At 42.9% G+C, this 27042-nt stretch overlaps 1 protein-coding gene and 1 pseudogene across 7 annotated transcripts in view; both read left to right on the top strand.

Annotated features, from left to right (window-relative positions):
- Mgat4d (MGAT4 family member D) overlaps positions 1-27042 on the top strand; it is a 33405-nt gene that overhangs the window by 202 nt on the left and 6161 nt on the right. For 3 of the 7 annotated variants that reach the window (XR_002378542.1, XM_021170095.1, XM_021170093.1), the window contains exons 2-10: positions 6046-6204; positions 6988-7125; positions 9344-9477; positions 11095-11141; positions 13514-13618; positions 16682-16757; positions 18425-18539; positions 19311-19441; positions 21990-22097. Coding sequence is in view for 6 of the 7 variants with exons in the window: in XM_021170095.1 (XP_021025754.1) it covers positions 6046-6204; positions 6988-7125; positions 9344-9477; positions 11095-11141; positions 13514-13618; positions 16682-16757; positions 18425-18539; positions 19311-19441; positions 21990-22097 (1013 nt within the window). In the remaining variant the exon portion in view is untranslated. Of the gene's footprint in view, positions 1-451; positions 484-6045; positions 6205-6987; positions 7126-9343; positions 9478-11094; positions 11142-13513; positions 13619-16681; positions 16758-18424; positions 18540-19310; positions 19442-21989; positions 22098-27042 lie in introns of those variants that run through there. The other 4 variants (XM_021170097.1, XM_021170096.1, XM_021170099.1 and 1 more) reach the window with 2 other exon arrangements.
- On the top strand, positions 3932-4408 carry LOC110300043 (annotated as a pseudogene).

A 27042-nucleotide genomic window follows, 5' to 3' on the forward strand; every position in this document is an offset into this window, starting at 1 on the left:
GGTTGGGTTGGGGGGGTTGATAGTAGGATATGAGGGAGATGGGGGGCGCTCTTCATCCTGCCTCTCCGGAAGCCCCATCACCAGGGGCGGTTGGGCTGTTATCAGCCCTCGCAGACACCGTGGGACACGGGACACGTGCTGATGGATCGGCCTGCTGGCCTCGCGCTAGCAGGTCCCTCCCAAACTGCCCCTCGCCTCTCCTGCTCATCCTTCCTCCAGATCTCTTCAATATCCAGGACTTTCTTCCTCCTTTATCAATGACTTTAAAATTTTTCAGAGAATTTAGGAGCACTTACAGAGAGACAGCCAGATTGTCTTTCCTCTCTTTACAAATTAGCTGATGTTTGATTTCGGCACTCAGGAGGCAAAAGCAGGCAGGTCTTTACGAGTTCCAGGCCAGCCAGAGAGCTACATAGTAAGATCCTGTCCAAAAAAAAAAAAGGAACGACTAATTTTATGGGCAGATAGCCTTTTTGTTTTTCTGTAAGTTTGTGGGATTAATAATTGAGTTATATAAGAATATTTAAACTCGGAGGAGGAGGAGGCATCTCTGCTCTTGTCTGTTTTGTTCCCTGCTATGAACCTAGTGTCCAGGAAGGAAAAAAACAACAACAACATTGTTTGGCATAGAAAAAAACATGCCAATTAATAAAAACCGATCAGGTAAAGGAGTGAATGAATCAAAAGCTGTCCTGCTGTAAGTAACTGATCAACGAGGACAGCGACAGAAAATCTGCCTTTCCATGGAGTTTCCACAATGCTTGTGTGTGTGTGTGTGGGGGGGAACCAAATATAGATAAGGCTTAGGACCGCAGCATGAACTCCAATATTGGTGGCGACAGAAAAGGACAGTACCGCTGGGAACTTGTGGAGGTGACACAGGGTAGCCCATAGTCCAAGAAGAGGAGAAGCTGAAGCCACTTGGTGCTTGGAGATGGAGATCACATGACAGAATACCTCCGATGGAGAGGCACCACTGTGCCGCCTTTGGCAAATACTTTCTGCACCTTTGGGGTACTTTCCGACGGATAATCGTGGGGTGGGGGTCTCCTGGTGGTTTGGATTTCTCTGGGTGATACTTCTGCAGCAGGTGGGGGTGTTTGTGGCTACTTAGGGGTCTTGCTGGGATCCCCCAGCTGGCCATTCTTTCCTTGATGTGGCCTATTAGTCTCCCATTAGAGCTGCTCTGTCACAGCCCTTGTGACTAGGGCTGCTTCATCAAGGAGGTAGACACTTTCTGTGACCCTGCAATACTGATTTGGGCCACAGCGACCTGAAGCTCTATACCACTTCAAGCTGCCTGCCTGGCAAGCAGTGTCACAGATATCCCATCTTGATTTAGCTGGTTCTTTGCATCCCTGATCCTCTTCAACTGGCAACAGGATGACTTTTAGGCTCAGTGGTTTTCAATTTTCAGAGAAACACACCTCAGCCTGAACTGGGGGAGAAAAGTATCATATTTTTATCTTCTCTGCACTCTCTTTGGAGGAGGGAAATCCCCTACACACCTATACAAATGCAGGAGTATATTAAATCCCAGCAAGGTCTGGGCTCTTGGGAGTATGGCAGACACATGAAACTGGATCAGCAATTATATAGTAAATGCTCTGAATGCTGACGTACGTTTTGATTGGGTGCAAAACATTTTTATGATGTTCACAAGAAGCACCTTTAGAGGGCAAAAAATGCTAGAACTGTAGAATACACACCCGCAAAGCCAAGGCAAGGGAAACCCGGGGAAGCTGTGTTAACATTAGCACAGGAAACCCTAACAGAAATGTTTAACAAACGTGACCACTCCGGAGACCAAGCAACTGCTTCCATTGCACAGCCTTTGACTTCTTGAGGATTTATTATTTATTCCAGGGTCTGAGTACAGGTGGGTCACATGCACAGGTTTCCAGGAAGGCCAGGAAAAGATGTCAGATCCATGGAGCTGGAGTTACAGGCGCTCATAAGCTGTTTGACGTGGGTGCTGAGAATCAAAATCTAGTCTCTGGAAGAGCAGCAAAGGCTCTTCTACAGTGCGTCCTCTCTCCATCCCCGCCACGTTGATTTTTACTTAGGAAATTGGACATTTAATGAGGACTTGGAATTTTTTAATTTACACAAGCTTCTCTTGGAGAACTCTTCGGTCTCTTCAGTTCTGAAGCACAAGCATCTTGCTCATCTTAGCAGTGCCACTCTGGTTCCCCCAGGGCCACCGGGCATGCTGTGCCATTGCATCGGTACCGATGGTTTATCCAGTCCCATTCATCATTCCATAGATGAATGGCATCACGTAGCATCAGGCTATGGCTTCATTGTATTGGACCTTGTAATGGTTTGTTTGTTTGTTTGTTTGTTTGTTTGTTTGTTTGTAATAGCCGTCACTAGCCAGGCATAGTGCTGGATGCCTGGGGTACTCAGAAGGAAAAGGCAGCAGACTTCTGTTAGTCAGAGGTTCTCAAGGCTAGCCTGGTCTACAGAGTTCTGGGACAACCAGGGCTACATAGACAGGGCCTATGTCAATCCTGCCCCATCCCCCCCCCCAAAAAAAAACCCAAAACCAAAAACAAGAAAAGTAAAAGGCAGTTTGGTCCATTCTATGTGTAGGCTGGGTTTTGTTTTCTCAGAGGCGCAGTGATGCTCAGGAGATGAAAGCTTCTACCCTCACATTGTCCATCACTGCCTGAGTAAATGCATGGCAACAGGAGCACTTTAAACATAGTAGGGATACCATGACCCTTCACGGAGGCCATGCACGAAGGGCTGTGTCTCAGTTATGTCTCTGTAAATAGAGCTCTCTCATGAGAAAACTCTCCTTCATGTGTGCCAGGTTGGCCCATCGGGGACTCGACTGGGTGGGTTGCATCACCTGAGATGTAGCAACTCCAACACAAGATTCATTCTTGCACGGACAGTTACCCAGGAAACCCTAGTCACATATGGTGTACACAGTGGCCACACTTCAGACTACAGCCATGAAACAAACACTGGTGATTTATCTGGGTAGTCTAGTTCTTTTTAATAAATCACAACTGACCCTCATGGAAGGAGGAGGGACTCTGTGATCAGGATGTAAAATGAATGAATTAATGGATGAATGAATAAATAAGTAAATAAATAAATGAAAAAAATTCTGTCAAANCCCCCCCCCCCCGAGAAGTGCTAAGATCAGTTTTTAACACTAATTAATCCATTTGACTCGTTCATCCATCTGTATAAGGGAAGTCACTGTTTCAGACATAAGGAATTCAGTAAACTCGAACCCCAGATGTCTTGTTCTTACAGTCTAAAGGACTCTACCTGCTTGCTGAGCCATAGAAAAGGAGGGATTGTTTTCTTTATCACTGAAATCCACAGAACAAGCCACTCACTGGATTATCTCCCTGGTACTTAGTGCTAAGATGAGGAAACAGAAGTAGGCAATCACTCACTGTAATCACACAACTAGATCATCTACTGGAAGGATTAAGCACTCAGTGATGGTTGTTGAAGACAGGGCCTCAGCAAGTAGCCCTGACTGACCCAGACCTCGTCGTGAAGGCCAGGCTGACTTGGACTCACCTCACAAAGATCCCCCTGCCTCTACCTCCAGAGTGCTAGTTCAAAGGGGTGCACACCATGCCTTGCCCGGTGAAGATGAATAGTTTTTATAAGTAGAATTACAGTTAATATTTGCCCTTTTGTGTGCCTGTAAGAAATTTTCATCTGTGTATCGTTCCCTAGTAGGTCACCTAGAGATTTTGAAAGGAGGCTACAGTTAGAAGATGGCTGGTCCCTCATTCACCCCGGACATATCCTGGGTCCTTTAACTACTTAGAAGTCAAATACTGATGTGTTAGTGTTGAGAACTGTATAGAATGGAGGCTTACATGTGATACCGAGTTCCCAAGTTGGATCCTGGCCGCTCAGTTCTTCTGCAGCTCTCTGTTTCTCGTTCGCCTCTGGAAACATGGCTGTCTCTGATGGTGTCATCAAAGTGTTCAATGACATGAAAGTTCAAAAGTCTTCAACACCAGAAGAAGTGAAGAAACACAAGAAGACACACTGCTCCTTTGCCTGGGTGAAGATGAGAACATCTTCCTGGAGGAGGGGAGGGAGATTCTGGAAGGAAATGTGGGACAGACTGTGGATGATCCCAGCACCACTTTTGTCTAGATGTTACCAGACAAAGACTACCGCTATGTGCTCTATGATGCAACCTATGAGACCAAGGAAGCAAGAAGGAGGACCTGCTGTTCATCTTCTGGGCCCCTGAGAGCAAAATGATCTATGCCAGCTCCAAGGATGCCATCAAGAAGAAGCTGACAGGAATCAAGCATGAATTACAAGCTAACTGCTCCTAGGAGTTCAAGAACCCCTGCACCCTGGCAGAGAAGTTGGTGGCAGCACAGTCATTTCCCTGAAGGGCAAGCCTGTGTGAGCCACCTTCAGCCCCCCTGCTTGAAGCATCTAGCAGCTCCAGACCTGCTCTTGGGTAGTGAAGGCTGCCCCTTTCCAGTCAGACTGGAGGGGTTGGGGGGGATCCCAGCAGGGGGAGGGCAATCCTTTCACCCCAGTTGTCAAACATCCCTCTGGACCCCTGGACAGGCCTTCTCACTCCATCCCCGACAGTCCTGGCCTTCCCAAACTGCTTTTGATCTTCTGATTCCTCTTGAGTTGAAGCAGACCAAGTCCGGTTCCAGGCACCCAGTCTGGAGGGAGCCTGTATTCTTTTTTTTTTTTAATTAGGTATTTTCTTCATTTACATTTCCAATGCTATCCCAAAAGTCCCCCATACCCCCCCCACTCCCCTACCCACCCACTCCCACTTCTTGGCCCTGGTGTTCCTCTGTACTGAGGCATATAAAGTTTGCAAGACCAATGGGCCTCTCTTTCCAATGATGGTCTACTAGGCCATCTTCTGCTACATATGCAGCTAGAGACATGAGCTCTGGGGGGTACTGGTTAGTTCATATTGTTGTTCCACCTATAGGGTTCGAGACCCCTTTAGTTCCTTGGGTACTTTCTCTAGCTCCTCCATTGGGGACCCTGTGATCCATCCAATATCTGACTGTGAGCGTCCACCTCTGTGTTTGCTAGGCCCCGGCATAGCCTCACAAGAGACAGCTATATCAGCAAACTCTTGCTAGTGTATGCAATGGTGTCAGCGTTTGGAGGCTGATTATGGGATGGATCCCCCAGTGGGTGTGGCAGTCTCTAGATGGTTCATCCTTTCGTCTCAGCTCCAAACTTTGTCTCTGTAACTCCTTCCATGGGTGTTTTGTTAACTCCACCTCTACTCCTCACTCCTCCTCATCCCATGCTACCAACTTCTAACCACAGTAGTGACTCTGTGCTTGTCTGTTTAGTTTTGTGTGTAAATGAAATGTGGAAATGACCGTCCCTGCACCGGCTGGCAGATCTCCCCTTTCCCTTGATCTTGGCCACTCATGGAAGCAGGACCTTCAATTTAAAAAAAAAAAAACAAAAAACAATAAAAAGGCTAATAAACAGTGTTAAAAAAAAGATAATGGATTTCCATGAGACCCTCTTCTCTAGCTTTACTGGTGACTCTGAATGCCTTCAGCTGATGATCCAGAGTGTGTCACCCACATTTACAATGCCCTAGAGGGACAGGTACAAAGAGGAGATTCTTGGTCTGACCCATGTCTTTAAGTGCAGGGTCTAGAAAAAGCTCATGCCTGCTCATGTTGAATCTCCACCCTGATGACACGAATCTGTACCTGATGATAGAATGATCAGAGGAAAGAAACCATTATACGGATACTTGAGCTTCCAGGTTCTGACCTAGTTTGATTGCTGTTGCTGTGATAAAGCACTCCAGGCAAAAGCAACTTAGAGGAGGACAGGCTCTACTTCAGTTTTGGGTTATAGTCTATTATTGAAAAAAGTGCCATATGAGTACAACCCCGTATATAATGGTGAATATATACAACATCATACACAGTGTCATATACGTAAACCCCACATGTAGTGCTATATACAGCATGTTTGCTGTCCAAAACCTTCATTTTACCTGCTACATGCATAAACTATATATTTCTGTTTCCTTTGCAGATAATCAACTAATTAACTGCAGAAACCACGTTTTGGAGTTTAAGGAAATTATGCTCCGTTTAAAAAACAAAAGTGAAAATCATCACCAAGATCTAATGCAAGTCTTGTATCAAATGAAGCGTAAAGCTGCCCACACAACAAGATCATCAGGAAACTTCCGTGCGTGCTGCACTTGTCTCTGTGAATGCTCACCCATGTTACATAAGCTTGGAGGGTTAGACTTAGTGCATCTGACTCTAGGTCACTTTCCCCCAGTAAACAACCCAACTAACACTGACTAATTCATTTTGAGACATGTAGAACTCAGGCAAGCCACACGGAAGATATGCTTTCCCCATCTTTATCATGATACTAATTTTCCCATCCTTTCTCCAATTCTACCCCCACGCATGATCAATTCAACAGAAGCAGCCAGAAGCCCTGGCATCATCTCACACCCTTACCCTTGCAGACCTCCTGTCAATCATGTTCCATGCATCTGAGGGCCATCCGTCTTCTCCATCACTGTCCCCTCGGCACTGGCACCTTTAGTATGGGTCCCCACTTTGTTTACATTTTGCAAAACTGTTGAGCTATACCACAAAGAATTCTGACAATAATTTGCATACATTTCCTTGATAGATTTACTATCCCATACTTTAAAAAAAAAGTTGTATTAGGGCCTGGAGAGATGGCTCAGTAGTTCAGAGAGCCTCTTATCCTCCCAGAGAGCCAGAGTTCTGTTTCCAACATCCACCTCAGGAGCTGTGACTTTGGCAGGGGACCTTGTGCCCTCTTGAGGCCCTTGCAGCTCCTTGCACACATGTGCATGCTAGGGCGAGCACCTCTACCACAGGGTCCTCTGTCAGCTTACAAATGACATTGTTTTAAATCAAAGATTGCATCTCTGCCAGAGAAAAAGCATTGCTGTGAACCCTTGGGTCCTCCTTTTGTCTTTTCCAGTTGAGAAGAAGGGGAGCATATTGAGTCAGCATGAAACACTTCCTAACCAATTTGAAGTCTTAAAGTACTTCCTTCCTCATCTAAGGACAGCAGGGAAACTTTACCCAGACATAGCCACCAGCAAAGGGAGAGCAGGCGGTAAGCACAGTCAGAACTGCAAAACTGACTTCAAGTGTTTTGACCTTCAGGGGAATCTATGGCTTAAATCTTCAGTTAGCATACATAATGATGGGTTTCACTGTAAGATGTATGTGTCTGTGTCATTGTGTGTGTTATCATGTATGTGTGTCATTGTTTATGTCATTGTGTATATGTCATTGTATGCATGTCATCTTGTGTGCATTGTTGTGAGTGTGTGTGTATGTATATGTGTCATCATATATGTGTGTCATTGTGCATGCCCGTGTGTGTGTGCATGTGTATGTATGTGTGTCAACGTGTGTGTCATTGTGTGTGCATGCATGTGTTTATCATCTCTCTCTGGTCATATGTCCTCTCACTACCCACCCCATCCACCCCACTTCTCACTGGCTCCTACCTTTCACTTCCTCCAAGAAAGATTTCATGGTCTAGTTTTTAAGTTTGAAGTTGTAAGGTGCTGCTATGCAGACTTCCAGGCATCAGGTGTAAATTTTGGAGAAAATAATCCATTTAGTGACTCGAATTCAAGTTCAATTTCATTACAGATGCTTGGAAAATTAGTTGGCATATGTCCAGTACACACGGAGCATCTGCTAAGTGTGTGGAAAATCGTTTTCTGTTGCTTGGATAAACCTGATGCTACCTGGTAATCTTTCTGGTTTTCCCACATTCTCATGACCAATATCAGCAATTTTTTGGTAGAGAGGAGGGCTAGGGTTATTTATTGATTTATTGAATTATTGATAATTTTGGTCTTCTCCTTTTTTAGACAGGGTCTCACTATGTAACCCAGGCTGACCTTGAACTCATAATGTTTTTGCTTCTTCCCCTGAGCGCTGGGGTTATAGCCATGTATCACTACTCCATGTAGAAGAGCGGGTTTTTGAGCTAAGCCTTGAAGTGTGAGTTTAGGCTTCTCATAATAGCCCAAGTCAGGGCACTGCAGTTAGAAGCAGAGGCACTGAGCCAGTCCTCAGAATGAATGACTTTCCCCAAAGCTTGTTTGTCCAGTGAGTGGGCAGCCCATGGTCAGACTCCTGGGCTGCCTGATCCTACATAGGGCTTTGCTGGAACAGGTCCATGTTCATGTGTACCTGTCCTTGCACTACAGTGGCAGAGAGGGGTTTAGCTGTGACAGAAACAGCACAGCACAACAGCTAAAAGTCTGTACTGTCTGACAGAAGAGGTTTGCCAGTCCCTGGATGAGACAGCTCCTTGGGAATAAGCATGGATCACATGCCTCTGACACATAGCCCAGGCCCACAGTGTGAGATGGTGGGGCCATGGGACTCCATTTGACATCTACTAAATTCCTACTGTGTTCCCCAACCTAAACTCTTGTTTTCATTGTTCTGCTTAGTCCCCAGAACCCAGGGCAGCGAGGTAATTACTATCTACCCTGACTTATCCCACACATGAAACTGAGTCTGAGAGAGAACAAAGGGATCTTTAGAGCTCACATTGTAAATATCTCTATCAGTATCCCCTTCAGAACATTCTGAATGCGGTGTATTCGCGCGTGCATGCGTGCGTGCGTGTGTGTGCGTGTGTGTGTGCGTGTGTGCGTGTGTGTGTGTGTGTGTGTGTGTGTGTGTGTATGAAAACTATAGTTTACAGGAGAAGTTGAAAGACCACAGGAAAAAATACATAGAAACTATGATACTAGGCTACAGGATAGAGATAGCCTAAACTAAGTATAAACAGATATCAACAGTAGAGAAACCAGAGCTTAGAAAGCTGGTGTGGCACTCAGACACCGGAGCAACCAAGACTGCCCAGTTCCTCTCTAGATCACTTGGAGCCTTGAAGTGACTTCATTCATGTTTTCCACAAAGACAATATTTCAAGATATCTTTTCTGCTTGGGCTCCAGTACCTCTTCAGAAAAAATTGACAGGAGAGCCAGCCCTTGTGGGGCAATGTGTACTGAGTTAGATAGGTAGAAGCTGTATTAACACATGGAAAATGTTTCATTTTATTTTCTCTACGACAAAACATAAGAACTCTTTGGAGTTAGTGCACTTATTCACGACCCACTGAAAATGACAGGAAACGGAAACCAGACAGCAATAACCCTGTGCAGTATCGTCTGTAGTATGGCTCAGAGTGCTCTTCTTGACAGGGAAGAGACCAACTCACTCACAGGGTTAAGTGTGAGCCCATGGTAAACACTTGTTTACCGATGGCTTGTTCCACATCTGTGCCCCTGTCTGCAGTTTCCTTTGCACTGGGAATCTCCACCATTAACAGAGGGAACCACACCTACCTGAAGCAAACGCTGACCTCTGTTCTCTCCAGAATGACTCCCGAAGAAGAGGAGGACTCTGTGGTGATCGTCTCTGTCGCTGATGTATGTATGGAAAGAATGCTTCCTCATCCTTCTCTAACCTCCTAAACCCCCTCAGCAGCAGCAACTATTCCGTTAGGAATATTTCTTCACTTAAAGGAAACAACCCACATATACCTTTAAAGGAGTCTAGGTTAAAATATTTAGTACTTGCTGTTCCAAGAACTATATAAACATGAATCTTACGGGAGAGCCATCAGATTGTTAAAACTAAACTGTATTTAGCATACAATGCTTGCATTTGGTAAGATAAAAATTATAAAATTAAATTATAAAACCAATTAACTTAATTGTAACAATACATTTTAAATAGACTATTAAAACCATTACTGATAAAATCTGCCAAGCTCAACGAAAGGTTGCTCTATGAATCATTAAGAACCAGTAAATACCACGAACTGAAGGCTCCTAGTCCTGCGGGGATACAGAGAATTCCTCCAGACAGTATGTGTAATCTGCACAATATCTCTGCGAAGCATGTCTCACTATCCTGATTTTATGTATTTTTAAAGTGCCTGCCTCCACCACCACCACCATCCCTCCCCCCACACACATACACACACACACACACACACACACAAAACCTGTGTAGTCTATTATACATTGGTCAACTACTCCTTGTGAATATGTGGACTGTCCTGGAGTGGTTGATGTACCTAGTGTCACTCAATTGGAGAAAATTGATTTTCCCTCTGCCAGCAGGTATAAGTGACAGTTCACTTGTTGACCTTTACCGTAGTGGCTAGGTTTACATCCATCCATAGATAGATAGATAGATAGATAGATAGATAGATAGATAGATAGATAGATAAGATAGAACAAAGCGTATCACATCAAATTTGGACAAGACAAACCAAGAGAAGGAAAAAAGCTCCAAAGAAGGCTCAAGAGTCATAGGCCCACGTGATCACACACTCAGGACCGCCTAGAAACATTACATATATACACAGAGGACCTGGTATAGACCAGGGCCAGCCCTATCCCCAACCCAAAATGGTAACCACTGTCCCCTTTTGAAAATGTGAGTAAAGCGATAAAGAATTGTGCCTTAGTGCCATAGGCTTGGAGGCAGGGGAGTGGACAACATGTATCACATTTCAAAATTCGATTTCTGGGAACTTGTCCTTAGTGTCTCTTAAGTCTGAACACAGTGGCAATGTGGGACCACATGAGTTAGTCAAGAGCACAGACCATACCCGTGTGGTTATCCTCCAAATAACCTGCCCAGGAGCTTGGCTGGGCCCCACTCCGTCTATAAGATCGGGGTGATCCTGTTCTGTACAGCGCAGGACATTTGAGGCCGATAGACAGTAATGTGCTTCCCATGGCCGTGCTCAGAGTGATGCTTGGCTCAGAACAAGTGCCGGGCACATAATCACTCTGAGGGGTTTCATTTATATGTGTATATTGGGGATATAATTTAAGTGTGGTTGATATAGTAACATTCATACTTGGACATATGGAAACTATGTCATATTTTCTGTACACAAATAAGTTTTTAAAATAAATGTGTATTAAGCCATGGTGGCATTTCACACATAAATTCCCTGGAGCAAAAGTGTTACACTAATAAAGCCATGAGGCACCCTGAGTTTCAGCAATTTCTCTTCTTCTTTTTAGACTGATGAAAGTTACTTAAAATCTGTTGTTCGCATGGTTAAAACCAAGTAAGTACTTTCTGCTAAATTCCAACAGCAGCCACTCTTGAGTCTTACGTTCTGCTTTTTCCCGTCCAAATGTGTTATTATCTACTTATCATATTCTCTTTAGTGAATCTGAGGCATGGAGATGAGCCTGTGACCTTTTCTAATCTCTGATAAAGTAGAGCACTGAAAGTTTGCAGGCTGCTTATTAGAATTTATATTTTCTTGCTGTATCTGACTCCATCTGCAGATAGGGAGAAGGCAGAGATGAGCTGATCTAAAGGTAAAAGTAGACGTGCTGGGGCACGAGATCAGAAAGCTCATGCCTGCCATAGAATCCACTGGGAAGGCACAGAGGTCCAAAGGGCAGCATGCAAGACCTTTGGAACTTTAAGTATATTTGGAGCATAGACAACTGAGGTTAAGTAGGGAGGTAAAATTTGCAGTTTCCTTTTGACCAGGGCCAGAAGCTTCAGCCCTGAGCTGAGTCTAGCTAACAGGAGTGTATCCAGCAACTATGTATTGTGTTTTGGTTTACCCTATTTAGTAGTTGAAGTGGATAAGGACAAAAAGATTTCACAAGTTAGAAAAAAAGAAAGTTTCTGATGTATAAGAACACTTGGGATTTGCTATATAGTTGTAGAGATAAAATAACTGGGAGCTACAAAGATGGTTCGGCTGGTGAAAGCAAAACAAAACACTTAAGTGTCTTGTAAGCCTGATGACCAGAGTTCAAATCCCACAATAAAAAAAAAAAAAACAAAGCCATTGGCCTGGGAGCCCATCTGTAATCCAGTGTATGGAAGGCAGAGATGGAATCCCTGAGCAAGCTGACTGGCCAGACTAGCTGAGTTGGTGAGCTCTCTAAGATTACGTGGGAGATCCCACCTCAATAATAAGGTAGAGAGAGACCAAGGATGACACCTAAACTCAATCCCTGACCTCTACACACAACATAGGAACATGAATAGATACATATATACACACATATAAAAATCAGTGGCTTCAGAAATTGCTATATTTTGTGGCTGAAAATGAAGACGAAGGAAAGTATTCGAGGGCTGGAGAGACGGCTCAGCTGTTAAGGCAAGACTCACAACCAAAACTGTAAGAAAAGATCGTAGAAAAATGTTACCACGCGGGATTGCAATAGACTGAATCTCTCTCCATCAGTAAGAGGGAATTTTTTGGCCTTTTGTACCTTTGGATTGGGGAGATGTGGTCTGCAGTTTAAACTTCATAGTACCCTCTGCAGCCCAAGCTTGTCTATGAGAGTGGGTACTGAAATTCCATGTGACTTTTATTTGCCTCTACTTAGTTCCTATATATGTCTTTAAGTTATATAATTTCATTTTAAAATTAGATACTCTGTTACTTATTTTTAGTCCTTGTTAAGCTTAACCCCCCCTATTCTTTTCTCTTGTACAAGTAGTTTTACTTTCTGAGGAAATATTAGATTTATTTCTTTTAAGTTTTATACCAGAAGATGGGTGTAGCAGCAGACTATATAATCCTAGTACTTGGAGACAGAGGCAGGAGTACCAGCCATAGTCCAGGGGGCTGTAGAGGCAAGTCAGGCCACATCTAGCTAGCCATTTAGTTGCTTTCAGAAACTGTGCTGTTGTTGTGTGGGGCTCTTTGTAAATATCCACTAAGAAAGTGATCTAATGCAGCAGTTTTCCTGTAGCTAAGTTCTTACTGTAACTGTTCCTTCTCTTCTCCTGGCTGTCAAAGGATGTGACCTTAAGAAAACTCACAGTATCTAGAACCCTGTGGGAAATTTGCTTGATATTTTGTATCCTGATATTTTCAATTTTTATTATTTATTTTCCTGTGTTCATGCATGCCACAGTTTGTGTATGCAGGTCAGTGAAGAGCTCTGTGGTAACTGGTTCTCTCTTCCACATCAATGTGGCTTCCAGAGATGGAACTTGGGTCACTGGGCTTTGGGGACAAGGGTCTTTACCCGCTGAGCCATCTTGCTGGCCCATATATTTTAGTTTTTTGTTTCTTTTGTTTTGTTTTTCGAGACAGGGTTTCTCTGTGTAGCCCTGGCTATCCTAGAACTCACTTTGTAGACCAGGCTGGCCTTGAACTCAGAAATCCACCTGCCTCTGCCTCCCAAGTGCTGGGATTAAAGGCATGCACCACCACCCCCCGGCGATATTTTAGTTTTTAAATATGTCTTTCATTAGTTTATAAATACTTGGGTTAGCAAACAGTACTTAAATGTTATTGGTCGCATTAAATCTTATATGATCACAACCTGTGAGGTAGCCCAAATCAATATGTTATATGACAAGCATAAAGAAGATATTTTAAATATTGGCATTAGTTTGGTAAATTAAGGAATTCAACTCTATTGGTATTCAACCTTCCTTTACTTGTATCTTTAGATTCAGAAAGCAAGTGCAGTCTGGCGTCTTGGAGGTCATTTCAATACCCACCCTTTTTTATCCTCAAACATTACTGGACAAGAAAATGAAGACAGACTCAGAAAGGTAAGTCAAAGAACGGGATTTGAAAAAGAGAATATCCCAAGGATGTCCTGGAACAGTCATCTGAGAGATGATCGAACTTCAGCATGGGGACACGGGGAGCCAGGTTGTGGTGGCCTGCAAGGGTTGTCTGTGCATCCCGATCTGAGCCCAGTTCAATGACATTTAGTTGGTAGCATGAAATTAGTCATGGTATCATCCCATGAAAATAAGCACAAGATAGATCCCCATCCTCCCTCCCCATTCTGAATTATCGAGTAAACACCTGCCAGCACTCTGCTACCGGTGTTTTGTTCTTGATCATTGACAACAATGAGCAGAAACACAGTTGAGGTGGTAGGGAAGTGTGGGATTTGAATTCATTGCTCCTAGAAGTTACTCCCAGCTTTTCTTCATATTAGTCATTTTAGACAAGTAAATTGGCCTTTTCCCCTTAATTTCCTCAACTTTGCCAATACAGTCAGTGAAATGTTGTAAATGCATATGCTTAGTAGACAAACCAGGTCATTTGGAAGCTGCGAGAATAAAACCTGACAGTATTTATGGAAGACCGTTAAAAAGTTGAAACCTTTATATGCAGGCAAATGTTTATATATTTCTGGTAATAAGTGTGATATTTTGGGAATGTATTCAGTTGATTTCTCAAAAATAAATAATAATACAGAATAAGGCTTGCCAGAAATTTCTCCCCTGAGAACCTTTTATACACTCATATCGTGTGCAGTGTGTTTAAATCTCAAGCTACATCAGGGTTTTGTTTGTCCCTAAGCAAGTGTCTCACTCTGTGCTCTGTAAGTTTCCGAGACCTTTGCTTTTCTGCAGCTTTTCTTTCTCAGTCCTCTGCCTTGAAATTCTACAGCATTATTCCCAGGCCCTTCCCATGGTCATGGTTGGCCCAGGCCTGCTCTGGCTCGGATTTCTGCTCAGTCTGTCTTCTCTTAGACCCATACTCCATGCTCAGAAGATTCTGTACTTCACATGAGACCAAGGCCAAAGCTTCCTACTGTAGTTGGTCTCCAGCACCCCTGGCCCCTGACCCCTGGCCCAGCCCTCCCTGCTCTGTAGCTGAGGTGGCAAGCTCCCCCACACTGCAGGTCTGGACACTGTCTTTCAGCTACAAGTGGTACTTTCTGCTCTGCTCTTTCCATCTTGTTGTACAATGATCTTCATTGTCAACATCTTTACCCAACACTTGATCTAACTGCTCTAACTTTCCCAATTCTGTTTGTATTTTCTTAATAGTCTGTGAGACCCCCCAGGGCAATAACTGGCTTGTGTCCTATTCTGTTCTCCAGGACATAGCCTAGTGTCCTGTTTGCTGATAAATCACAATAAGATTTCTGTATACTTTCATGTGATCAAGAAAGGATATTTAATTTGCTGTTTGTTGTTGTGGTAAAACATTGACCAAAAGCAGCTTAGGGGAGGAAAGGATTATTTAGCATAAAGTTCCACACCACAGACCATCACTGAAGGAACTCAAAGCAGGAACTCAAAGCAGGAGTTTGAAGCAGTAACCAATGGCTTCATCTCCAAGTCGTGCTCAGCTACTTTCCTTATACAGCCTAGAACCACTGGCCCGGGGATGGCACTGGGACTGTGACTGGGCACAGTGGACTGGGCTCTCCAACACCAATCATTAATCAAGAAAATGCACCTACCATTGCCTATCGGCCAATCTGATGGAGACAATCTCAGCTGAGAGTCTCTCTTTCTAAGCAAGTTCAGTTTTTGTCAAGTTGACAATGAACAGACCAGCATAAATAGTTGGTACAGCTTATATCCACTAGAAATGGCAGAAAGTCATGAAGCCAGCACAGCTGCTTGACACAGCTTCCGCACAGCTGAGCTGAGTGCTGTATTCACTGTCTTTCTGTCTCTCACTTTTAGGTTTTTGTCTCTGTGTGTCACATTCTTGGGAAGTTTCTGTATCATGATTCATTTTGTCTTTCCTAAGAAAATTATGCCTGAATCTTTTTAGGAATGTCCAAAATTTACTGTCCCTTCTTTATCAGGCCAGATTTGGAAGCCTTATTTACACCCTGGAGATAGTGATAAGCACAGATAGGTGCAAAGCTAGGAACTTCTAACTGAGGTCATGACTCCAGGAATCTTCCTGGGGTATCCTCCAGCCCTAAGCAAACTTAGACAGTATAACTAAAACAGGGTAAACTTGGAGATAGTTGACAAGCTCCAACTGGCCAGGAGAATTGTTAACAGATTCAAGGCCTCTTTTCACAATATGCCCAGAACTCTCTTAAAATGTAGTTTAAAGATAGAGTATCTCAAAGGGTGCAGCCCTGGAGACATGGGACTCAGTTCATAAAATAGATTGAATAAAATAACCTTTCCTACTGAATAGCATAGATGATAAAAGGATACAAATAAAAGGAGTTAGATATTTGCTATTCATAGAAAGTCTGGTTCAGATATTTTCTATTTGTCTGGAGCACTTTAAAACTGCAAACACTGCCAGCTTAAAAGTAGGCTGTCATATTTGCATTGGCAGAGACATTCTTTAGGTTCTCTAAACTGGAGTTCTAGGGCTGATAATAAAAATGAAATCTGTTCTATTTGTACTTTCTAATTGGTACAAAACTTATAAGCCTGGACATGTAATGAAAAATCAAACACGTGTCCGGACACACAATGATGTAATCTGTACTTCTTGGATAATCACTAGTGTGTCTTTGTTCTGTGAATCCTGTATAAAGAAAGAAGCAACCAGATTGCTAGTTGGTCAGAGCTTATCTACTTATCTCCTCTATGGGGACCCTGTGAACTGCCAGGGGCTGGCCCCTGGAAGATAGTAACCTTATTACCTAAGTAAAAATTTAGCTAAAATGCAAAATACATAGTCTGTGCTTGTTCTAGTGTAGCAGAGGCAGGTACTGCCCACTCAATGAAGATGAGACGCTCTTTAGTATAATTTTAATATAGATATATTTACTTTTATTTACTTTTTGTATTGTTCTATCAGAAAATGTAAGCTATTTAATTACTGGAATATGCCTGTAAGTTAATCTGCTATAATGAACATTAACCGATTGTCTTGTTTACTTTTAGTTGGCAAATAAAACAAGTATTGGACTTCTGTATTCTGATGCTGTATGCCCAGCCCAAGGCCACGTATTATTTACAGGTGAAAACTTGATGTACTGTGCTTTAAACAGAAGTATCCCTCTTTCTGTCCTTTCTTTGTTTGCTTTCATCCTGAGTTGCTCTGCCTTAGTCTGTAGCCAAGCAAATAGAACATATTTATAAAATCAATATGCCCAAAGGAAGCTTAAGATGAAGTATATATTTGTCTTCTTGCTGTGTTTACTGTAACAGAGGAAATTAAAATTAACGGGCACAAGCTGTAAAGAAAATTAAAGCTACTGAGAGGAATTAGAAATCCCCCTGTGTTCATGCCTGAACCCACAGGCTCACAAACAGAAGCCCTTATTATGGGTCTTGCTGTGGAGCTACCCAGATGTCGACCACACCCTTCCTCTCCCTTTGTGAGTGGCACAGTTCCATGCTGCCTTTGTACAGTGCAGAAATGAGTCCGTCCTGGGTATGCATCTCCTTCCCGTCACTTCCAATGGCCAAACAAGAGTGACTCGGGTCCCATAATAAGCATGTGCCTCACTACAAAGAAATGTTTGCACGTGTGATGCTTTCAGAATTACCAGTGCAGGGCCAGGAAAAGCTAGAGAAAGGCCAAAAGCCAGCTCTTCCCTAAGACTGCAAGAAAAACAAATCCTTTTCCTCCATAGTCAGTGGTGCAGTAAAGGAACACCAGGTGCAGCCCGAGTTCCTTCCGTTCTGGAACAACAGGTCTGTTTTGTGCCCTCCTGATGCAGGACACTGCTAAGTTTAAGGATCTCATGTCGTGTGTGTAAATTCAAGAAAGAGCTCTCATGCTCCCCGCTTTCCTAGGGAAGCCTCCGTTTAAGGATCCCAGCATCATCCTCCTCAACACTGAAGTGTGAGTGGGAATGAAGCTCCTTCCTTCACTCTCAGCCAAGGACCATGGTGGCTACAGACAGAAATACTGCAGCATTATCTCATGGTAGCTACAGACAGAAATACTGCAGCATTATCTCATGGTAGCTACAAACAGAAATACTGCAGCATTATCTCATGGTAGCTACAGACAGAAATACTGCAGCATTATCTTGGGCACAAAGCAAGTTTATTTGTCAACCTCTTGATGTTTGGGCTTCTGCTCTAAGTTACCATGTCCTAGTCCTTAGATGTGTGGTATCAAGAACTTTGGAGTGTGTCTTAGTCCTGAAGACAGAGTCCTGGGGACTGAGATGAATGGTTTCATACAGAAGGCTTCTTCACTCTGTCAGAGAACACAGTAAACACCTCCATGAAGACTGGGCATCATCAGACCCCAAGTCCACTAACACATGCATCCGGAACTCCCCAGAGTCCAGAACCACTAGAAGCAATCAGTTTTACTGTTGTGTGTAAGCCAGTCTGGGAATCTTGTTATAAAACCAGAATGGACTATGATAATCTTAAATTAGATGCTGAAATGTTGATGAAAATTAAAATGGATTCACAAGGGTCTCAAAGAGACTTGAGTAGAAGGTCAGCCCTTAGAAGAAAAAGAAGAGAGGGTTTCATTAATCTCATAACTAGAGAATGAAATTTGACTAACTGTAAATAGCCTTAGTGAATTAAACTAAAGATTACTATCGCATCCAAGACTTTTCAGTGGATTCTAGCCAAAGGGATAGAATTGATATAAAATGTAATGGTATCATTTGGAGGTATTAATGCTTTTTTTAATTTGGCTTTTTTTTTCTCTAGCTAGAAGATGATATCGTAGCAAAAAAGATGTATTTTACAAAAATGAAAGATTTTGTAAATAGTCTCACTTCAAAAAATTGGTTTTTTATTGAGTTTTCAGTCCTTGGATTTATAGGTAAGCCATAGTCTATCATGGAGATCACACTGGCTCAAGCTCTCCTTTCTCCTTTCATTATTTACTTATGTATTCATGTATTTATTTATTTTCTTACTAAGACAGGCTCTTTTTATGTAGCTCAGGTTGGCCACAAACTCTTGTCCAGACTGGACCTCAAAACATTAATCCTTCTGCCTCATTCCCAGACACTAGGATTAAAGGTGCATGCCACCATCCTCCGCTTAGAGCAAAGGTTTGCTTTCCTGTCTGTCTGTCTGTCTGTCTGTCTGTCTGTCTGTGTTAAAATATTTTGATCACTTTTTTCTAGTAGACACCATAAATGAGCAAATTAACACATATTATACAAACATAAAATTGGGCGCTATGAGTATGCACCTGTTCAGTGACGAGGATGTAGCATCCCTTTCATGGACAGGAATGCTGATGCAACAGGCTCCAGCCCGAGTTGGACAGTGTGTGCTCAGCACACGCTAGACTGCAAGTCCAATCTCAATACCTCAACCAACAAACTGGCCAATTAAAAAAGCCAGCTGACTCTCAGGGAACTAGAGTTTCAAGGAAAGTATTTCAGGACTAGGGTACTTGAGTATCTGATCTCCAGTATGTCCAAGCTGCTACTCTTAATTTCCTGTAACATTTGAGTTCTCACGGTGTTACACTTCACTGCTAAATGAGAGGACAGCCCTGCTCTCAGAATGCCTGCTCCTCTGAATGTGACAGACAACACTTACGCGGTATGCCCACTCATGAGTCTGCTTTCCTCCACAGGAAAACTTTTTCGATCGAAGGACCTCACTGACTTTGTGCATTTTTTCCTGATGTTCTATGAAACAAAGCCCATAGATATACTTTTAGATGACATTTTCCTGATTCGGGTGTGCACCTCGGGGGAGCCTGTTGTGAGTGTCCCTGGTGGGGGTGCGCAGATGGGGAGAGCCTGTTGTGGATGCTTTACTTAGTTAGGGTTTTACTGCTGGGAACAGACACCATGACCAAAGTAACTCTTTTTTTTTTTTTTTTTTTTTTTTTTTTGGTTTTTCAAGACAGGGTTTCTCTATATAGCCTTGGCTGTCCTTGAACTCACTTTGTAGACCAGGCTGTCCTCGAACTCAGAAATCCACCTGCCTCTGCCTCCCAAGTGCTGGGATTAAAGGTATGCACCACTACCTCCCACCAAGGCAACTCTTATAAGGACATTTAATTGGGACTGGCTTACAGGTTCAGAGGTTCAGTCCATTATCATCAAGGCAGGAGCATGGCAGCATCCAGGTAGGCATGGTATAGGAGGAGCTGAGAGTTCTACATTTTGTACCAAAGGCAAACAGGAGAAGACTGTCTTGGCAGCTAGGATATGGGTATTAAAGACTACACCCATAGTGACACGCCCACTCCAACAAAGCTACACCTCCTAATAGTGTCACTCCCTGGGCCAAGTTTACACAAACCGCCACAGTACCTGTACAGAAACACCAGACAGGCTGAGAAAACATCCTGTCACACGATCACTGCAATATGTTACCAAAAATCAATGATCTGGTGAACACAGAAGAATATTAAACTTCTGTGTCCTAAATTTTGCTGACATTTCATAATATTCAATGAAATGAGGATCCAAAATAATGCTGGGAAAAGTCAGGACACAGAGATGAAACAAAAGAAAAACTCAGCCCCTAAAACAACAGCAAAAAGAATAGAGGTAAATAAACAGAAAAATAATAAGACATAAATCTAAACATTTCAATGTTTCCATTAAGCAGAAATTGTCAAAATGCACTGAAACAGATTATCAGAATAGATTTTTTAAAAAAATAAATGTTACATTTTTTCTGTCTAAAATGTAGGGTGCAGATTAAAAGTCATAGATGGGAACCAGGCATACCAGGCATAGTTGGTAGCGCCCCCACAGTTTCTTTAGCAGATCCCAGAGCAGCAGAAAACAGTTTGGGAATACTGCTCCAGATAGTCAGGTGTCCTGGATGGTTCCACAGGGTCTACCAGACTTCAGTTTCAAGAGAGACATATCTTGATAAGTTACAAATCTGATAAATTGAAAAGGAAGATCAAAGGTCCCAGCCTTAGAATGAGAAAATATGGGGTCTCAGACCTTACAGGACAATGGATTCTACAATCGCATGCATGTAATCTCATCAACTAGAAAGGAAATGGCCTCCCATCAAGCCTCACGCAACGCCAAACCTCATCCATGATGCAGCGGACAACCCAAATAAGCTGACATGTATGACAGAAATTCAGAGAATAGCTAAAAGCCCTCTGAGAAAGAAATGTGCAAGTCCAGGTGTTTTCATAAGTGAGTTCTATCTAGACATTTAGGAATAAATAATACCAATACGATGAGTTTTACATTCTTCCACTTTTTTAAAACAGATCTTGCCTCGGGTTTATTTGTAAAAGCTGCATAGGGCACCGACCACCTGCAAATAGCGTGTAGGTATCCTACTCTGGTCTGTCTGTCTTCATAGTGGCAGATAGAAACCTGGACTATGAGACCTTCCCAGGGACCTGGGCACCTCTGGGAGCCTGAGTCAGAGCTGTACTATCAGCCTTGGTTTGAACGTTGGGCATTGGGTGACAGAGACTGAAACCCTTGGCCGTGCACCCTGAAATCTACTTCCAAAGCTGGTGATGAGTGGTAAAAGCCAGATGGTGGAGTTCGCCTTGGGGCCCTCTAGCATTTCAGGCTTAACCAGTTGCCTTAGGTTTCACCAGGGCCTTAATGAAAGGATCTGTGCATGGGCTCACTGCCTTTGCATTGTCTGCCAACCTCATGTTCCTCAGGAACATAGCATCGACCCCTTAAGAGATTGCTATCTTTGTGACCCGGGGTACTATTTCTGAGCCATTTTTGAGATTGGTTGTATGTGGTGTGGTTCTTGGACTTGGCCATGTCTGTACAGTTAACTCATGGCTCCCAAAGCACCTGGGATTTTTTGAGTGATGTGTTGAGTACTAGACCAAGGTCTCACCTGTACCCAGCAAGACTTTGACTCAGGGACATGATACATCAGCCCCAGAGTTTTAGAGAACTGGATAAGAGGAGTTGCATCCAGCATGAACTGGGCATGAAACCCAAAGAACATACAGAAAGAAACAGAGCATACCAGCGCTTGGAGGGTCAAGGCAGGAAGATCACGACTTGGAGCCAATCTGGGCTACAGAATGAGGATGAGATCAATCTGAGCTACACAGTCAAAGACACACACACACAGAGACACACACACACAGACACACGCAGACACACACACACACACAGTGATGGTAGAGAACCAAGATAAAAATGGTAAATCCCTCATGAACATAGATACAAAAGTCTCCAACGAAATGGCAAAAACAAAATGGTGAATCTAAAAGGATCCTAGGAACAGTAAGTGTGGTGGAAAGTGGTACTGGGGCCCTGTGAAGATGCCCACTTTCCTTTCCTTTCCTCAGAGGAGATGTTTGCAGCGAAAGAAGGGATTTCGAATTCAGTACAGACCATCTCTGTTCCAACATGTGGGCACTCAGTCATCATTTCCAGGACGAGAACAGCACCTCAAGGTAAGATTCTGAAATGGAACTTGGGTGACATACCCTCAGTGAACTTAGAAATCTTTAGAAAAGAGGAGGAAACATGAGGCACACTATGACCCTGTTATCAGTGACCTTCTCTGCTAGGGAGTTTATAGATGTACCAACCACCGTCTAAGAACCTGTCATCTACCGCAGTAAAAATAATTTGGTGTAGATAAATTTATTCTTTTTAGCTGTGAGGTCCAAACAGACTTAGAAAGTGTTTGGAGGAAAATACAGCAGCTGTCACTATTTTAGTCTAAAAATCAAAACTATTGGAAGACCATTTCAGAACTGGAAAGTCCTTGTAAATGTAATTGGAATTTTTATTTAAGTCACTATTGGTTAGGTAAAAAAAAAATAATCAGAATCATTTAGTGTTTAGTCATTCTTAAATTTTACATCAACTATGGAAACAGTGTTAGTGTCTCTGTGACAGAATGCCTGAGACAGTCAACTTAACATGCAGGAAAGATGTGTTTCAGGTCCCAGTTCCAGAAGGCTCAGCCTGGCCTTGCTCACCCCTCTTGCTTTGGGTTTGTGGTAGTGCAATGCATCATGATGTAAACACAGGGCAGAGAATCTGAGCATACAAAGGGGTGGAGTCACAAGGGCAACCCCCCCCAACCCAAATTCCTCCTCTTGGGTTCCATTTTTTAAATGCTTTACCACTCTAGCAATGTCAGAAAAGCTTCATACACATGCCTATAGGGGATGCTTACCCAAACCACAGTGACATGGTGAAGAAGAAACAGTTCAGGTTTTGTCCCAGTGACTGCAGGGTGGTTATATGACCCTGGGAAGTCCCACACTCCTCTTAGCTTAGCTTACTTCTATAAAATCAGGAATTTAAACATCCAGAAGGCTGTTTCTACCACTGAAATACCATTGTCATCATCACACAAAAACAAAATAAAATGATTACATGGATTTTTTTTTTTTTTTTGGTCAACTGAAATGGAAGTGCACACATCTATCTGGCCATTTTTCAAACCTTCCCTTCTCCCCCTCTTGCACTGTGTCCCATTTAACTGTGCTTCCCCACGGCAGGGATGATGTGGTAGGCTCTGTAAATGTTGGGTGCCAGCTGTCAGGGAAGGTACAATCTAAGAAAAAGATCAGACAAAGAATATCCTGAAACAACCAAAGTTATCTGCTGGGAATCTGTGTGCATACTGTAACGACACCATCATGTATATAAACCAATGCAGCAGCTGCACAGAAAACAATCTGTCTCTGCGATCTCATCGCTTGGGTAATGGCATCCCCCCCCCACCACACACACACACACACACACCCTACGTTACATATTTTGCCTGGGATGTTGGTTTGAATGTGTTTGGTCCAGAGAGTGGCAGCATTTGGAGGTGTGGCCTTGTTGGAGTAGGTGTGGCCTTGATGGAGGAAGTTTACCTCTGTGGGGGTGGCTTTAAGATAGTCTTCCTAACTGCATGGAAGCCAGTCTTCTCCTGTATTTCTTTGGGTCAAGAAGAACTCTTGGCTCCTCCAGCACCATGTCTGCCTGGATGCTGTCATGTTCCTACCTTGATGATAATGGACTGAACCTCTGAACATGTAAGCCAGCCCCAATTAAATATTGTCCTTTATAAGAGTTATCTTGGTCAAGGTATCTGTTCACAGCAGTAAAACCCTAAATAAGAAAAAAGTAGGTACCAGGGACTAGAGAATTGCCATAATAGGCTTGACCATATTTTTGTGGAATTTTTGGGACTTAGGATTTGGAAAGCCATAAAATGCTTTAAGTGGGACTGAATGGGCCATTCTAGTAGGAATATGGATGACATTGGTGATGAGAGTGATTTGAACTCTGGAGATTGTTCTTATGATGTTTTGGTGAAGAATGTTCCTGCTTTCTGGCCTTGTCTTGAGAGTCTGACTGAGGCTAAGATAAAGAGATTTATATTAATTGAATTGACAAAGGAGGTCTCAAAAAAGCCCAGCATAGACTTTGTCCTCTGGTTTGCTCTCATGAAGAGCATTTTAATCAAGCATAGCAAGCTTAGAAAGGAAAAATACAAAATATTTGGTTCAAAGAGTGAAGAGGCACCAGGAAGAGGAATGGAGCTAAATCCTGTATTGTCGTGAGCCAAAGACTAGATGCTAAAAACTAGCAGGTGATCTTCCTGAGATGGGTCCACCTTGGATTAAAAGCTATGACCAATTTGCTCTAATAGGCAAGGCCCAGGAGAAATCCATTTTGGGAAAGATTCCTGCTATTTATATGCTTTTTCTTTTATTATATATAACAACCACTAGGTGTTAGCCACCCTTTTGAGCAGATCTCTCTAGAACAATGAAGATGTGCTGTCCTGTAGTAATGCTGTATAGAGAAATAGATGATTGCTTAATCCTTAATGATGATCCTATAAGAATTCATAAAATTATAGTAATTATTAAGCTCTTTTATGACATTGTTATTAAATCCTTTCTGATGTCAAACTGCAATGAGAACTCTGCCAGTCTTTAGTGTCATGAGTTGATTGCTTCTGAGATAGCAAGCAGGCACCTACCACTCAGAGCACACCCCAAGAGGTTGTAAAACCATTAACCAAAAAGGTCATAAAAGGGAACTAACAAAAGGTGCTAGAACAGAAGATAAAATATTGACTGAGTTTATCTAAACAAAACTTCACTAATAAGTTAGGTATGGTTTTTAACTCTCCATGAACCTGCAGAGCTGGTGACAGGTGATGAATGCTTAACCCAATAATTACTCCTAATGGATATGCATGTAAACATTCTCTGTTGTAAACTTCTTCAATTTATGATTTGAATTTATGTGTAAACTTGTGGTGAACTTTTTACCAAGTGATCACATATTCTGAAAGATATGTAAGTGCTGAGGACAAAGAAAGGAGACAGAACTAAGGAGAGCTTTTCACTGAACACAACTTAGAAGTAAAAGCATTGGGAGCAAGAGCATTGTTACATCAGAGCAGGAGGCGAGAGCAAGATTAGAAGGAGAACGTAGAGTGGAATAACTTAGAAACTATAAGGCAACTTAAAAAGAGTAATCTGCAGAATGCAGAGGGAAAGGGGAAAAGAAGCTTCAGTGACAGCAGAGGGAAGAGGCAGGCTTCTCCTTACCATGGGACAGAACAGGTCTTTTAATAGCAAGGTAGACTTAGTCTTACTAAAGAGAACAAAGCTTTTTACATTCTTGGATTTAATTCATTTAGCAATAAAAGGATAGAAGCCTTTTCTTTCTCTATGCAATAGTGATTGGAGCTCATTTTTCACCCAGAATGAGTGAGTTCTTTCTGCACTGGCACTTGGTCTTTTGTTCCATATACATATGTAAGTATGGTTGTATGTGTAGTATATAATTATGAGATTGCATGAAAGTTGGGCCCAATTGGATCAAATGGAGATTTGTGAATGTATAAGCATGAATCTGTATATGAATTTATGTGAGTTTAATCCATGTTTGCTTGTGTAAAAGTTCTTCCTTCTGTGGTTGTAATTCTCTTCTCCTGGTTCAAACTTACCCCTAGCCTGACAAGAGAGCGGCATCTGGACAAGAGAGAGGGGACTCTAGCAATTAATCCTTTACTTAATCCCCTGATGTTTTTAAGATGAGGTTCTAGATAACAGAGACTGGAGTTTCTGGCCTCAAAGGGACTCAGGCAGGTCAGCTACAGTAGCAAAGTGGCTTGGACTTAGATAGGTGTACTGACTAGTTTTCTCAATTAGTGATCAAGGGGGAAGGCCCCTTGTGGGTGGTGCCATCTCTGGGCTGGTAGTCTTGGTTCTATAAGAGAGCAAGCTGAGCAAACCAGGGGAAGCAAACCGGTAAGGAACATCCCTCCATGGCTTCTGCATCAGTTCCTGCTTCCTGACCTGCTTGAGTTCCAGTCCTGACTTCCTTGGTGATGAACAGCAGTGTGGAAGTGTAAGCTGAATAAACCTTTTCCTCCCCAACTTGCTTCTTGGTCATGATGTTTGTGTAGGAATAGAAACCGGAACTAAGACAAATTGATACCAGCATAGTGGGGTATTCCTGTGACAGCCTGATCATGTTTTGGGGAGGACTGTGGAAGGACTTTGGAACTTTGGGCCAGAAGATCCATTTGGTGTTGAGCTCTGTGAAGTGTTGTGTAGGAGCTTGGAAGATAATGTTGAGAACAATGCAGAAAATGGAGGGCTGGCTTGTGAAATTTCAGAGGGAAAAATTAAGTTTTGATTGTGAAGATCCTGTGGTTCTGGTTAGCTGGGGCTGAAGAATCAGCTGTGATTAACAAGATACCAGAACTACTANAGCAAAACCTTTGCATTACTGGGACTATTGATGCTGGTTAGCTGGAGCTAAGAAATTAGAGGTGATTAAGAAGAGACTAGCATCATTGAGGTGACATCTTCTGGGAAGAGTTTTTTGAGAGCACAGAGGCTGTGTTCCAGAGATAACCAAGGTTGTACCTCGTGATACAGTGGGACTTGGTAATGTGTAAGAGTCACCCAGGTGGTACTGGTTTTGAAGGCATGAAGGGGTCGCAGAGCAGCTGAGGCTCAGCACTGTGAGGGGCCATGGAAGGCCATTGGTGAAGGTGCAGCCTCAGTTGCAATTGAGGGCTCAGGACTGAAGGGGTCATGCAAAGGATTTGAGGCTTAGCACCATGAAGAGAGCCTATGAGAGGCTATTGTTAAAGCCAAGTTATAGTGGAAGACAGCAGCATTTTGGAGATGCCAGTACTATGAGATGACTACCAAGAACAGCAGCAGCAGTGGAGTACAGGCGGCTGGAGCCTAGAAGACAACATGTGTGCTACAAAGGGCATGGCTGGAGCCCAGAAGATCGTGAGTTGGATCCCAGACATTGGATAGTTGGAGATTAAATTTTGCTTTTGATTGTGACTGTGCCCTGATATTTTTCCCTCTTTTTTGTTGTTGTTGTTGTTGTTGTTGTTTTTTTTTT

The sequence above is a fragment of the Mus caroli genome, chromosome 8, assembly GCF_900094665.2.
Source record: "Mus caroli chromosome 8, CAROLI_EIJ_v1.1, whole genome shotgun sequence".
Taxonomy (NCBI): domain Eukaryota; kingdom Metazoa; phylum Chordata; class Mammalia; order Rodentia; family Muridae; genus Mus; species Mus caroli.